The 15,133-nt window shown below is 32.3% G+C and overlaps 1 protein-coding gene across 1 annotated transcript; it reads right to left on the bottom strand.

Annotated features, from left to right (window-relative positions):
* Window positions 1-5,795: 5,795 nt before the first annotated feature.
* Window positions 5,796-8,018, bottom strand: LOC108486895 (uncharacterized). Its single transcript, XM_053020669.1, has 2 exons — window positions 7,777-8,018; window positions 5,796-7,479 (listed from the first exon to the last, which is right to left on the bottom strand). Exon 2 carries the CDS (start codon window positions 7,351-7,353, stop codon window positions 6,004-6,006), a length of 1,350 nt encoding a protein of 449 aa, XP_052876629.1. The 5' UTR covers window positions 7,354-7,479; window positions 7,777-8,018; the 3' UTR covers window positions 5,796-6,003.
* Window positions 8,019-15,133: the final 7,115 nt, after the last annotated feature.

Raw genomic sequence — 15,133 nt, forward strand, 5'->3', positions numbered from 1 at the left:
TTTTTCATTGCATAAAGATCTCAAAGACTTTATTCTTGTGCTTCAGCAAAATAAACCCAACTTTCTTAGAGTGCTCGTCAATAAAAGTTAAAAGATATTTGCTACCTTTGGACCCCATAAATCGAAATAAATGTAGTCAATGGTCTATTTTGTCCTGTGCATTATCGAATCGAGACTAACTTGAGTCTACTTCCCATAAATACAATGCTCGCAGAAATCTAACTTTCTAACTCCAATGCTTGTGAGAAGACCTCTCTTACTCAAAACGATCGTACTTTTTTCACTCATATAATTGAGTCGCATATGCCACAACTGAGTTGATTCAGAATCCGTAAAAAGGGGATTTCATTGCATTGTCGTAACGACATGGGAGTCTTTGTCGTGATGCGGCGACAAATTCATCTCTACTTCTATAACTGCTATCGCATCGTTTACTGTTAAACAAGAGCTCCACAAAATACATTGAACAAGAGCTCCATAAATGTATAGGCTGTCGATTTTCTGTCATATCAAAACAAGAGTTCTATGAAATACTTTGACACCGTTTGACTTGATGACGATCCTATAACCATTCGAGTTTAAGATACCTAAGGAGATGATATTCTTCTTCAAATCAAGCACATGCCTAACATCGATAAGGTCCTCATAATTCTGTTGTGTTTATTGATCTGAACCGTGTCGATACAAATTATCTTACAAAGTGAATTTTTCCACATAAGCACAACTCCACCTTCAACTGGACTATATATGGAGAACCAATCCTTGTTAGGACACATATGGTAAGAACACCCTGAATCTAGGATCCACTCAGACGTAAGCTTAAACTTTTCAATCGTAGACACGAATAACAAATCATCTCCTTTGTCCTCAACAACACTGGCATTGACTATATCAGCCTTTTACTTCCCTTTCTCGTTGTTTTTGGCAGCCCTCTTGTTTTTGTTTTGGAGTTTCTAACATTCTGCCTTAATATGACTTATCTTTTTGCAGTAGCCATAGGTCTTGTCTCAGTTCCTTGACCTCGATTTCAACCTAGATCTTCTTTGACCTAAATCCTTATACTGTTGCCTTCCTCTTAAAACTAGAACCAAGGTATGCCCATTTGACTTGTTCTTTGAACCTAATTTTTTTTCAATTTTATCCTCAATAAGTTTCCCTTCACGCTGTCAAACGAGAGTCTCTCTCTACCATAAATTAGGGTTTTCCTAAAAGTTTTATATGAAGGGGAAAAAAACACAACAATAGCATAGCCTGATCTTTATTGTTTATGTTAGGCTCGATATTTTTCAGGTATTCAGGAGAGTAACAAATTCACTAATGTGAGCCCTAATAGACTCATCTTCGACCATACGAAAAGTATATGATCGTTATTTCAATACCAAACTATTTGTAAGAGACTTTGTCATGTAAATGGCTTCTAATTGTTTCCATAAGGTTGACGTCATTTTCTCCATGAGTACCTCTTGCAACACGTTGTTTGTAAGAAATAGTTGAATTACAAATAGTGCTTTATCATCAAGCTCCTCCCATTCTTTCTGATTCACATCCGCGGGCTTTTTTCCTGTAACGACCTTCTTCAGCCTATTCTGAATTAGAATTATCGTCATCCAAACTTGCCATAAACTGAAATTTGTGATCCTCTCGAACTTCTCGATATCGTATCTCATTGTCGCCATCTCTAAACAGGTTGAATGTGAAATTCGAACCAAGCTCTGATACTAGTTTGTTGAGGATAAGCAACGAACAATAACAAATAGAGAAAATTGGACACAGATATTTATGTAGAAAAACTCTTCTAAAGAGGATAAAAAATCACGGGTAAAGAAAACTTCACTAAGATGGAATATAATCGAATAAAAATACGAAATGGAAAAAAAATCAAAACAAGCCCTCAAATATCGAAAAATACAAAGCTCTCTGGCTAAAACACAAAATTCCCTCAAACTCTCTTTTGTTGTGTTGTTGAATCAATCTCTCCACGGTTGCTAAAAGCCTATTTATAGGCTAAAATTTGTAGGCTAATATATTTAAAATATCCCTATAGTTATTAGAATTCGATTGGGAAAAGATAACAAAATTTAAATAGGAGAAGAAACTCGATTTAGTAGGGAACACGTCGCCACATCGTGTGTCACGTCGTCGGGAAGTTAGCTCTTCCTTGTGGCGACGTCGACTTTATTTTATTCAAAATACGAGGTAGACTCCACAAAAACTAAAATTTGATGTATATAAATGCTCCAAATTAAAGTTAATATATAATATTACAAATTATATCAAAGTTCAAAAATAATTTTTGTATTAATCTCAATATTTTATTTAAAATAATTGTTTAAATTATCATTAAATTATTTTAACATCTTAAATAATAAATGAATGTATAATTTTTAAAGACAAAACAATAAGGACAAATGACAAAGTAAGAGAAGACAAATGACAGAAAAAAAAAATGGAAGAAGAAACGACGAGAGGAATAAAAGTGAGTTTGACGAGTGAAAATTTTTGCTCCCATTGGTGGCCATGTGGATCAACTATATTGACGGCCTGCTACCCAAATGGATCACGATGGTTCTTCTTAGAAGGTGCCTTGGTTTTCACTTTTTTCTCATTCCTCTGAGAAGTGATTTTAGGTAGGAACGTGATTAGAGAAATCATCATGTTAAGTTAAAAAGCTCACTATGATAGCGAAAAATTATTGATAGAGAGCAACCTCCAGTACAACAACTCGTGATGGATCAATACTTTTTTGTAAGAGCGTCAATTATTAGCGTGAACTAAGTTCCCCTTAATGCAAAGATTCATTCTAGCTTTCTCATAGAATCCAGAGTCAAAACTTGCAACAAAACTAGAGAAGGGCATCAAAAGCAACAAAAAGGTGCAAGACCACAATAAATACTTAAAACCTTGAGGAAAAAGGGCCAATGACCCATGGCCAAGAGAAGTCGAAGACAAGATATGGCGAGGGGATACCAAAAGGTCTTCTTGAAGGGCCTTCATTAAGAAGGAGACCGATGGCAAGCGACATACCCACCAAGTTCAAGACAAAAAATAGTAAAAAGGGAAGAAATTAAAAAGAAAGAACGAGTAGGAGTGAAGTAGACACACGACCTCTAGCGCGAAGGTCGACTGACCACACAGCACATGGGCCAGGTGCGGGATTTGCATGAGTAAAGGGTTGTGGTGAAAGGGAGTAAGATAACCCATCCAGCTCGTAGACTCGACATAAATAAAAAATTTTATGTCTCGGCGATATCTGAATTCAATTTAAATAATAAAAAAAATTTTAAAAATTTTATTATAAAAATATAAATATTAATATAAAAATATTTTTAATATTGTATTTTGTTTAACAATAAACTGCACTAATGAACCGGGTCGATCCACCTCACTAATGGGTTTGAGTTTAAGTTTTTTTTTAAAAAAAATAAGTTTTCAAATTAATTCAGACTCATGAACAATTAGATGTAATAACGAGAGAGTAGATGACAATAACTACTCAACCTTGAGGAAGTATAGATGAAGACGAAAAGGAGACATGAAAAAGGAAGTTTGGGGAGTAGGGGTGAGGAAGAGCCTATTATTTTTAAAGAGAATTGCACCTTCCCAATGCCCTCAACCTCTCAAAAGCTAGCTACCATCCGACTCTCTTTATAAATCTCATCTCATCTCATCTAATCTAAAAGCACAAGGAAGCATCCCTAACTCATGGTGGGTTAAAGAAGTGGTGATGTTCATTCATGTCCTATGTACGGATGGTCCACAAATTTAATGTAGTGATTCCACAGTGCCATCGCAGCCTTTCTCATGTTTCCCTGCAGTGCTGCCCTCAGGTCCTTATGTCTTATCATCGCTTCCCAATAAATTTCCTCGCCTCCCTTCCCACAATATCATAAGTTTAGAGTCCGATAGCTATCCAAGTTCCATTTAAGATGTTTATATAACAGTATATATGCTTAGAAAAAATTTAAAAGCTTCAATGAACAGTTCCATGCAACACAAATTAAGAAGAATCCATAATTATGATTTTTAATAATTTTTAATTAAATTGGTTGAATCCATAGTCTAACTTAATTAACTAATAATTCAATTCTAAAATATTAATAAATCTTATAAAATTAAAAATCTATCCAAAACCTAATTTCTTTACTAAAAAACGCATCCACAGTGGTGGGGGCGAATTGGACCCATCAAGTTGAAAGATATTTACGATTTTATTTAAATATTTGGATAAACTATAATATTAGTCATTAAATTACGAATATGTTTTCGTTTTAGTCATTTAATTAAAAATTACAATTTAGTCATTAAATTATTCAAAAATTTTTATTTAAGCCACTAAACTATTTAAAAATTTTTATTTAAATCATTGGAATATTAAGTTTTTTTAAGAAGAATTCTGCCAATAAGCTCTAAGCAACGATTGGACGATTAATACGATGAGCCAGTACCCATTGATGAGTAGAACATACCTTAAATCTAAGTCAATCTGGCAATTAGTGTTTGAGATCGAAGAAAAAAGTTATTTGAATTTTGGTTTGCAGATTCGTAATATTTAAAATTGTTTCATAAAAAATAAATTATACAAGAAAAGGGGGAAAAGAGCTTTCAGTCGGAACAGACAGTGCGAACAGAGAAAACTGTACATATAAAATTAATTTTAACAATCCAATAACTTAAATGAAAACCTTTTAATAATTCAATGATCAGTTTATAACTTTTTAAATTGAGTGAGCAATACAAATACTTATCTATAATTTAGTGATTAATGATAGAATTTACCTTAAATATTTGTAACTTTTTACCATATGACCCGGAATTTGGACAATCTTTAATAATTCAGGGCGGTATAAAATTGAATTAGATAAGAGGAAAAAAATAGATTCATAGAGATTAGTCAAAATTTATCATAATAGGTGCTCACGTTACTCAACCATGTAATCATTTGTCTTCTCCTCTCTCAAGTTTCCTTGAACGTCAAAGCCCTATTAATTTCGTACGAGAGTTTGGCAGATTTGGACCCCAAATAGAGGGGGGTATGAAGTACATTACAGAAGGGTTGTCCTTTTTTTTTTTTAGCAATGTGTGTTTTAATTGAGTGGGAAAAAAATGAAAAGGGAAAAATTTAAAGGTTCTTAATAAAAATAAATCATTCAAATTGGAGTGATAAAAGGAAAATAAGAAGCAATTCCTCTTAATCATTCAAATTGGAGTGAAAAAAAGGAAAATAAGAAGCAATTCCTCTTACTTTTCAATTCTAACAAGTACACTAATGAAAAAAATATTATATATATTCTTTTATTCTTCTAGAAAAATTATATCTTTTTATCTTTGGACTGGCCATTGCAAAGCCTAAATTCTTCCCTACCATATTATCCATTATGTTTGCATCATATCCCAGAGAAAACAGTGCAACACCCTCATCACACTGCTACATGCTGTTCTCACAAGTCATTGGTAGTATAGCCCAAATTAATATCCCTAAGATAGCTCTAACAATGTGAAAAGTAGCAAATAGCAAAACATGAAAGAAATTAAGTTGATTAACTGAATCCCAGCATTTGATGTGTTGTCAGGTGAGATTGGTAATAAAATAAATACATAAGGGTTGGAATTACGTATTAATTGTTTTCTTAAAGTAGTTTGAGAATCAGAAAAATCAAACGGTCAATGGGGTTGTTTAAGGGGTAAGCATGTGTCTTAAGACCGACATACAGCCATGTGAATGCATGTGATGAGGGCAAAAACGTTTCTTACACTACTTCCAAATCAACACTACAAACGTTAACAAACAATACACATTATTTAAGGAATCAGAAAATATGAAGAGTCCAAAATATAATTAATTGCAGATATATGTGATGCAGTAGTAGTAACAAGTAAGGAAGGGATTAAGGGGTGTAACATTACTAAAGGAATAGAGTCTCTTAAGAACATATGATAATAAATATGGAAATAAACAGGCAATAATAATTAAGCCAATGTAATGCGTATTAACTGGAATCATTTTTAGCTTCTAACAGCTAATAAGGAAGGAATGGCAGCCAGATTGGGAGTTGTGTTTTTGTTGTTTGATTCTCTAATGACGGTGGTAGCATCTTTCTTACCAAAGGATGGTTTGGTGAATGCTCTCATGGGGCTTGCAAATGCCCATCCCCAACTCCTGCTCCTCCCATGGATCAGCGCTGCTCCTGTTGCTTTCCCATTCCCGTTATGATCCTCCGCTGATGACGATAACCAGTATGAAGATGAGGAGGAAGACGATGATGATGTGATTATGAAACCACCGAATATGCCACCGCATTTTACCCTTTCTTTCATTGCTGATGATGATGAGGCGGCGCCGACGGCGGAGGATTTTGGTTTGCCTTCTCTTTGGGATTCAACTCGTCTGAGAGTGCAATCTCCCAACCCTGTTGAGATCCTTTCGAAGAAATCACCGGAGAAACTCCGGCTTCCGCAGCCTACGGACCTGGATCTCGAAACCTTGCGCTCAAATGATGATGCAGCTGAGGCAGTGGCTTCACTGTTGGGGCTGTCATCCTCTTCTACTACCACAATGCCTCCTTTTCTCGACAATGATGAACCCAAGCTTTTCTCCTTTGGCTTTACATTCACGACCGCACTTGAGGATGAAGGTCCCCCCATTGTTGTTGCTGTTGAGACAGTGACTGCCGGTGGTGCTATTGAAGCAACCTTGTCTGGTTTTTTGGAACTATGGGTCTTGGAAGAAAGATAGAGAAATGACCAAAAACCACTTCTTTTTCTGGGACTGAAGCCTCCACCATTATCTACTTCACCATCCAAGAACCGGCCTCTCCTGGGAGCTGTAGTTGACTTGCTTCTCTTCAAAGCAATATTAGCATGATGATGGTGGTGGTGGTGGTGATGATGATCTGATGATGCCACCATGATCTTCTTTTTCTTCTTTGCCAAAAGGAAAGGGATCCTGGCCCGCCTTGTATAACATTCTTCATAATGACTGTTATTATTGCCATTATCAAGCCTAGTTTTTGTTATGGGACGAACAGACATAGACAGTGAAGAAGCGGAAAAAGTGGCAACACCACCACCACCACCACTAACGCCACCATTTCCGCCACAACTAGTAGCAATGGCACCAGTATCAGATCTAAAAGAAGGCGGGGAAGAAGAAGAAGAAGGTGAAGCACGAATCGGTAAAGGAAAAGAAGAAGAAACCAACTTGCCTAGCTTCTCTTGAAGGCAAAAAGCACAGATCCCACCAGGGTTATTTCTATAAGGATGATTACTGCATTGCATACCATCTCCCATATCTTCTTCAACACCAACACCAACACCAACTCTACCTCCTCTTCCACCTTTGATTCCTTCCATCATGTTAAACTAACTGGGAAGGCAAAAATATCTAGAAAATCTTTGATCCTTGTAACTGGTATTGCTCTCTTTTCACATCAAAGATATGGCCTTTGTTTTTGCTTTCCCACAAGTCACTCACTTTTTTCCCTGCCAAGAAAAGAGAGAGAAATGGGAAGGGGAAGATGCAAACAAAAGAAGGGAAACAGAGAGTCAGAGAGTGTAATTGAGTGGGAAAAAAAAATATGGCATTGAAGAGGGGGAGGGGGGAGAGAGTCCCCAGGAGCACGTGGAACACTGACTTGCCTACACATTAAACAAAGTGATATTATCATATAAACCATACACAAGCTAAACCCTAATCCCTTTTTTAGCTTTCATCAACCCCCCGCCTGCCACCTTCCCACAGGAATCTACTAACCAAAGCACTCTCTTCTGACTCCTCACCTTAGCTCCTGGGAAGGGTTTTTCCTTTTAACTCCATTGCTTCGCTTTGCCCTTTGCTCTTCTTCTTTATATTTTTTTATATATAATATATATTAGAATTTAGAAGAAGAAAATATGCTTCTGCTTTGTAGATGGATGGATTAGAGTAGATTCCTTCTTTTTCTGCCATTGCATTATGAAATTCGCTTTGTTTTTTATCTCTAAATATATTACTGCTTACTTGGCTTTTTCTTTCCTGATAAAAATCAATTATTAGTTTCTTATAACTTATTTATATATAATACTTGAAAATATAAAAATTATTAGACTCCATAGAAAAGGGTTTCGTATAACGAGGGATGAGGGTAAAATTATAATAGAGGATACTGTATTAATAATAAGATTGTATTTAATTTTTATTTAAAAACGAGTTAATTATTGTTTGTACGATAGATTAAATATTATTAAAATTTTATTTATTCTTATTATTAAAAATATAGAATAATTAAATAATTGCATGTGATGATGGAATTTTTAACCAAAATGATTAATTTACTTTCTGTTCTAATATAAAAGAATTAATTTATTCATTATTAAATAATAAAATAAAATATTATCAACTCTTAATACAAATATCTCTATAATATTAAGACGATGGCCACTTAGTAAAATTTATATCATCTGAGATTTTTATTTTAAATGCATATGGTGGAGTGAGGTATTTGTGATAACCTACCCGATTTTTAAAGTTACTAATTTATTCATTATAATATTTTATTTTTTAGTATATGTACTAGAAATACAAACTAAAATCATATATATGTTAATAAGTTATATATAATTATTTTATACATGACCTAAACAATTACATGTATTCATGAACACATTATAAATATATGGTTTTATACTATTAAAATTTTGAAAAAATCATTAGAAAAAGAAGGTAGAGTTGTGTGGATTAATATAAATAGATTTTGGTTATAATTAACCAAAAATTTATTTAGAAAGGTTGAGATAAAATTATAAAATAAGTAAAATTTGTATTAAAAATGTTTAAACTAAATTATTAATAATTTAAAAGATTTAAATTATAATTTTGACATAATTAGTTTGTGAAGGGCCCTCTCCTTCTCGGGTTCATTTGCTTGTCCCAATTTATTTTGCTTTGTTAATTGGAAAAAATTAAATTAATGGAATGGAATTAAGTTAAATAGTGATAGGAGTTAACAATAAGTGGAGAACAAAGAAAAAGATTGTGAAAATTTGGTTGAAGAGGGAAGAGCGACAGCAATGGAAGAAAAGGGCCAGAGTGAGTGACCCCCCACAATGTTGTATCCACCAACCTCCTTTTCCCACTCATTTGTTCAACACATCAACTCTTGCTGCTGCATGCGCCTTCTTATCCCTAAACTATTTACCATTTATTATGATATTTTCACTTCAATTATTTGAAATTGAGTGCTAATCAAAAGGTTAAAACAATTTATTTTTTTTAATTAAAAAAAACATGATAATTGTTGGATTGGTGCACAATATGTTAAAAACATTTGTGGATCCCATGTTCCATTTTTTGCTCAATACGCTATGATCTTCGACACCTACTTTTCACAAAACTTTATGATATAATATGACACTTTATACTTCAACTATCAATTGTCCTCTTTCTTTTTGCATTTTTATGAAACTCGTATTTTATTTAAAAGTTAGAAATAAACAAATAAATTGAATGCTACTAATATTTTTCTTCCATTTTGACTAATATACTTGGAATTGAAGAGATTTATTGTCTCCCTTTAATCAAGTTCTAATTCAACTCTTCTTCATTTCAAAGCATATAAAATCTAAGAATAATACTTGATTGGATTTGAACACCAAAACGTCATAATTTTTTAATATTTTATCATTTCAACTACTTTTATAAATATATATTTTCAATCCTTAATCTACTATATATGACCATGTGTACATATGGATAATTCTAGACTGGCTATTCAATTCTTTATCATGAATTAGTTAAGACCCAATTTCATAAATTCCATGTCTAAGTCACAATTCCAAACCACCACTGCGTTTAGCATTAAATATAAAAAGAAAAAAAAAAAAAGAGAGGAGGAAAGTTCAGTGCTTTATAAATCGACAATTAATTTATATTTTAACAGAATTCAATTTAATACAGTTGGATATTTATTTCTTACTAAATGAAACTCTTGAAGCAGCCATTGGATGAAGAGGCACATGGAGGTACACACTGTTTTTGTCTCATTTGACCCCGTGAAGAGTTGAATATGTAGCAAAGTATAAAAAGGAAAGTGCATATATTATATGTATGCATGCATGTTGGATTTTTGCATTTATCAAAACGAGCAAAAGTCTTCCTCTCTTTGATATTACGTTTTTGTCATCCTTGTAAAATATTTTCTTAATATTTAGCGTGATATTTTATTTTTGATTGATTTTGATAGCATATATAAAAAATTTTGAGTAAACCAAAAATATATAATTGTTGGTATAATAGTTTATGGAAGTATGCATATTGTTATAAATAGTTGGTAAATTTGACCTAGTGATTTATTCATTCCAATTTATTTAAGCAACAAAGTTACACTAATTTACGTGTTACTCTAAAAGACAACTAGTGTAACGAGAAGATTTATTTACACAAAGCTCTAGAATTCAATAACGCAAAGTCACACTTTATCAAGACTTCTTTGGCTGATAATGTGATGGCTATTTCTGTTGAGTATTATTTAAAGATAATCATATTTAATAGTGTTGATCTGAATTAAACATTTTCGAGTGGTTACTATTTGAAGATTATTTGGTGATTAATTAACGATAATGACTTATTACTTCCTAAAGATTTTTTTTACATCATGATGTGAAGATAATTTAACAACAATAGGGTGATTATGTGAAGATTTAATTTATGATAATATTACGCCATTTGTTGATAATTGAAATCGTTAATAATTATCAACTAAATAATATTATTATCTTCTTTAAATTTAAAGTTGAAGTTTTGTAAGCCTATAAATAGATTGTTTAGTCATGGGGTTGAAAAAGGGAAAATAGATGGTTTTATCATAGGATTGATAGAACTTAGAAGGAGCAAATGAGTTAAATTAGTAAGTAACAATTATATTTGGTTTTTATTTTTTTTAACTTCAATAGGAAGAATGAGTTTGGAAGAGTTCATACTAAGTGTACTTGGGTGAGCCTACAATTATTCGAGGGTTAGGATAGGTTGAGCTTAAATCATTGCTTATACCGTGAGATTTAGTAGTAGAATTCATTTATAAGCAAGGCCCCACAGATGTAGGTTAAGTTTGAATTGCGTTAACAACTTCATGTGTTCAATTTTTCATTCTTTTTGTGTTTTCTTATTGATGTACCACATCTTTTAGCACACCTCACTACTAGTTATGCATTTCCAATTGGTATCACGGTCACACATTTAAATCATTTGATGAGACCCTATAATTGGTATCAATGGGAAGTTTAAAGGAAGGCAATTTGATTATACATCCACCACTTTTGGATGGATCTAATTATGTAAATAGGAATCCATGGATGAAGACTTTCATAAAATCCATTGATAAGAAAGCATGAAGGCTGATTCTAACTAGAACAAAGCCTCCTTACAGTGAAACAAATGTACATATCCCAAAGCTTGAAGCTCTCTAGACCTTTGAAAAACATAAAGTAAAAAATTTTAATTCGAAATCATTGTCTGTTATTTCAAAAGGGTTAAATTAACAAGAATTCAAAAGAATTTCAAAATGTGTCTTTGCTCATGAAACGTGGACTATTCTAGAAACTACTCATGAACTCCTAAAGTCAAGCTATCAAAGCTCTAAATGCTTACCACCAGGTTTGAATCTTTATGAATGTCTAATAATAAGACCATATTTGAATTTTATGTTAAACATTGTGGCATAACTAATGAGACTTCTACTCTTAGTGAGCAATAATTTAAGGTAAAAATAGTTTGAAAGATACTACGTTTGTCGCCTGAGAAGTCTACAATTAAAGTGACAACCGTTGAAGTGGCTAAAGACATAAGCACTATGTGTGTTAATAAGTCGATAAGAACATTATAGACTTTTGAAATGAATCTGGAAGAATGCTGAAAAGCTAGAGTCAAGCAAAATAAGAGCATAGCTTTTAATATGAAAGTTTGTGTTTGGTACATCTATTGGTACAATTGTTTTTATTGAAGAGTAGTGAGAATAGTTGGGGAAAAAAACCTCTTTAGTCCTTCTCAATATGGATATTGTGCAATTTAATATTTTTCAATTTCAAGAGTGAGCACCTAAGGACAATTAATTACAACATTAATATTTTTTTGTCAATTTTACATAAATTAATTAGTAAAGTAACAAAATTTGCTCATTTTAAAATGTAACAATGAGACCAAAATGTTATTTTCTTTTGTGCCACCATCACCAATAACGAATGCAAAATCATATCGATCAAATTAAAAGCTATGATAGGGATTGGATTGTTAATGAATATGACATTAAAACATTCATTACAAAACATTTCTAGAACCTCTTTTCTAATAAAAAAACACGATTGAGAATATGATTGGGGATTGTATTGATTGTGTTATTAATACAGAGATGAATGAAAAACTAAATCAATGATCATAAATGAAGAAACCAAGGTAGTTGTGTTTAACCTTGCCACAATAAAGGCTCCTAGGTTGGACGGTTTTTTAGGCTTATTCTATCATATGTTTTTTGAGGAAATTAAAGGCGATGATATTTGTATGGTAAAGGACCTCTTCCACGTTGGAAAGCTTCTGAAAAGGATTAGTGCATGATTGAATATTGCATTTTTTGCAAACAAAATGGATACCATTCTGCAAGCTCAAGCAGCTTTCATCCCAAATTGTCAAATTTAAGACAATTTGATTATTGATCATAAGATTGTTTGGTATTATTAGTAAAAGAAAACAAAGAAAAAAACATATGATAACTGTTAAACTTGATCCCAAAAAGCCTTATGATAAAGTGAATTGAGGGATTTTTAAACTTGGTTTTCTTATAAATGAGATTCAATGATGAACGAGTTGATAAGATCATGGAATTCATTACCACAATGAAATTTTCAATTTTTTTAAATGAAGACACAAGAGAAACTTTCATACCATCAAAAGGAATAAAAAAAGTTGACCTGTTCACCCCCTTTCTTTTCGTGATTGTTGCCAATTCCTTCTCATTAACTATTGAAAAGGTTGAAAAGGAAGTATCTTTGTGCTATTTCTAAATTAATTGACATTTTCATAAAGTTCCTCACCTTGTTTTTTGCTAATAACTATCAAACTTTTTCAAAAGCTATGCAATTATGATTAAATTTTTAAAAACCCTCTTAGTGTTCCAAAGAGCATTATAAAATTCAACTAATTTTTCTAAATAAACAATAATGTTCCTGCCAAATATTAATAAAAGATACAAAATAATCTTCAAATAAAAATTCATTATATCTGTTGACATCATTGAAACTTGTTATTTAGGCCTTCCCACCATTTATGGTAGGGTAAAAAATGACTATCTATTTTATTGCGAAAAAAAGTAAGATCTAAAATCTAAAGATAGAAGGGCGAATTATTATCCATGATGGGACAAAAAATACCAATTAAAGCAGTGGGTAATGTTATACCAATGTATGCCATGAACTATTTTTAAATCCTTGTTTCTTTTGGAAAATAAACTTAATTCACTTATTAGTTGGTTTTTATGGGGAAATGAGGGAGCAATAATAAGAAGACTTATTAGATTGCATGGTAAAATTTAACTAAACTTAGGGAAAAAAAGGCATGGAATTTAAGGATTTCAATAAATTTAATATAATTTTTCTTGTGAAACATGCAAGGCATTATCTAGGTAGTCCAACATCTCTATATGCTTGAATTCTTAAGGGAAAAACTTCCATATAGGTTTCAACATTAATTCTTCGACGCCAAAAGTTGCTTCTTGAGATTAGAAAAGTTAATAGAAAAGTATTTAATGCCTTAAAAAAAGGAATGTGATGAAATTTCGGTAATGGACGATACATCTATTTTGGCGATGATAATTGGGTTCCAAAGGTTGAAAATTTTCAAGTATCATAAGATGTCAAGGGATTCCTAGAGACCTTTATGCTTCATGAATTTGTTGATCATGAATGTTGTTAAAACAATGACCTTCTCAATATAACGTTCCACCCTCATAATGTATAATCACTTTACATAATTTCTATTGGACTTGAAAGCACTGATGATCACTTAACATGCGATTCATTAGATATGTAATGTATACAATTAAATTGAGATATGCCTTACTTATCTAGGATGATAAGCATTCAACAAGCTCCTATGCTTTATGAAGTTTTCAAGATAATCAAGTAGTTTGCAAGAATATCTAAAAGCTCAAATGTCTACCAAAATTATAAATATTCATTTGGAGATGTTGTCAAAATTTCATTGCCTCAAAGGAGAATCTCATAAAAAGACATAAAAATAGGATGGACAAATGCCATAGATGCAATAATATGATGGATCAATTGAAGCATTCAACAAGCTCCTATGCTTTATGAAATTTTCAAGATAATCAAGTAGTTTGCAAGAATATCTAAAAGCTCAAATGTCTACCAAAATTATAAATATTCATTTGGAGATGTTGTCGAAATTTCATTGCCTCAAAGGAGAATCTGATAGAAAGACATAAAAATAGGATGGACAAATGCCATAGATGCAAGAATATGATGGATCAATTGAGCACTTGTTTTTCCTTTATCCTTTTTTTAAGCTTGATTAAGGTTGTTCCAAGTTTAGACATAACCCTTTTCCTATAGGAATTTGATTGTGTCATAATCGACGTATCCGTATTTTGTTACAATGTTAAACAACCACAACCAAAATGATGATATTAGCCTTATGGCTTTCATATGTTGAAAAATTCAAAAAATGAGCAAATAAAAAGTTTTTAAGGCAATAAGATGGATCCATTTTAGGTTTAGCTTAAAGTAAATGATAATTTTACATATTCTCTACTCCCCTAAATCACTCTTAAACTTCAAGGATACCTACCCTTCAACGGAACCTTCCCTTTCTAAAAGTGCTCAAGTTAAATTGTGATGCAACTTTCAATAATCACAATAGGGAAATTGGTTTAGTAGTTGCAGGATTAGATAAAGTGGGTTTGATGATAGATGGTGACAAAAAGAGAATTCCAACTCCTAGCTCTTTAGTTATGTAAGACCAAGCGATTTGTATGGGAATAGATCTTATCCCAAAGAATGAATGGAAACTGTAATTGGTGAATCTAATAGCCTGAAACTAATCACAATTTTGAATAGAGCAATTGTGATTCCATGGGAGGTTGAAGTGATCATC

The sequence above is a fragment of the Gossypium arboreum genome, chromosome 10 (assembly GCF_025698485.1).
Source record: "Gossypium arboreum isolate Shixiya-1 chromosome 10, ASM2569848v2, whole genome shotgun sequence".
Classification (NCBI taxonomy): Eukaryota; Viridiplantae; Streptophyta; class Magnoliopsida; order Malvales; family Malvaceae; genus Gossypium; species Gossypium arboreum.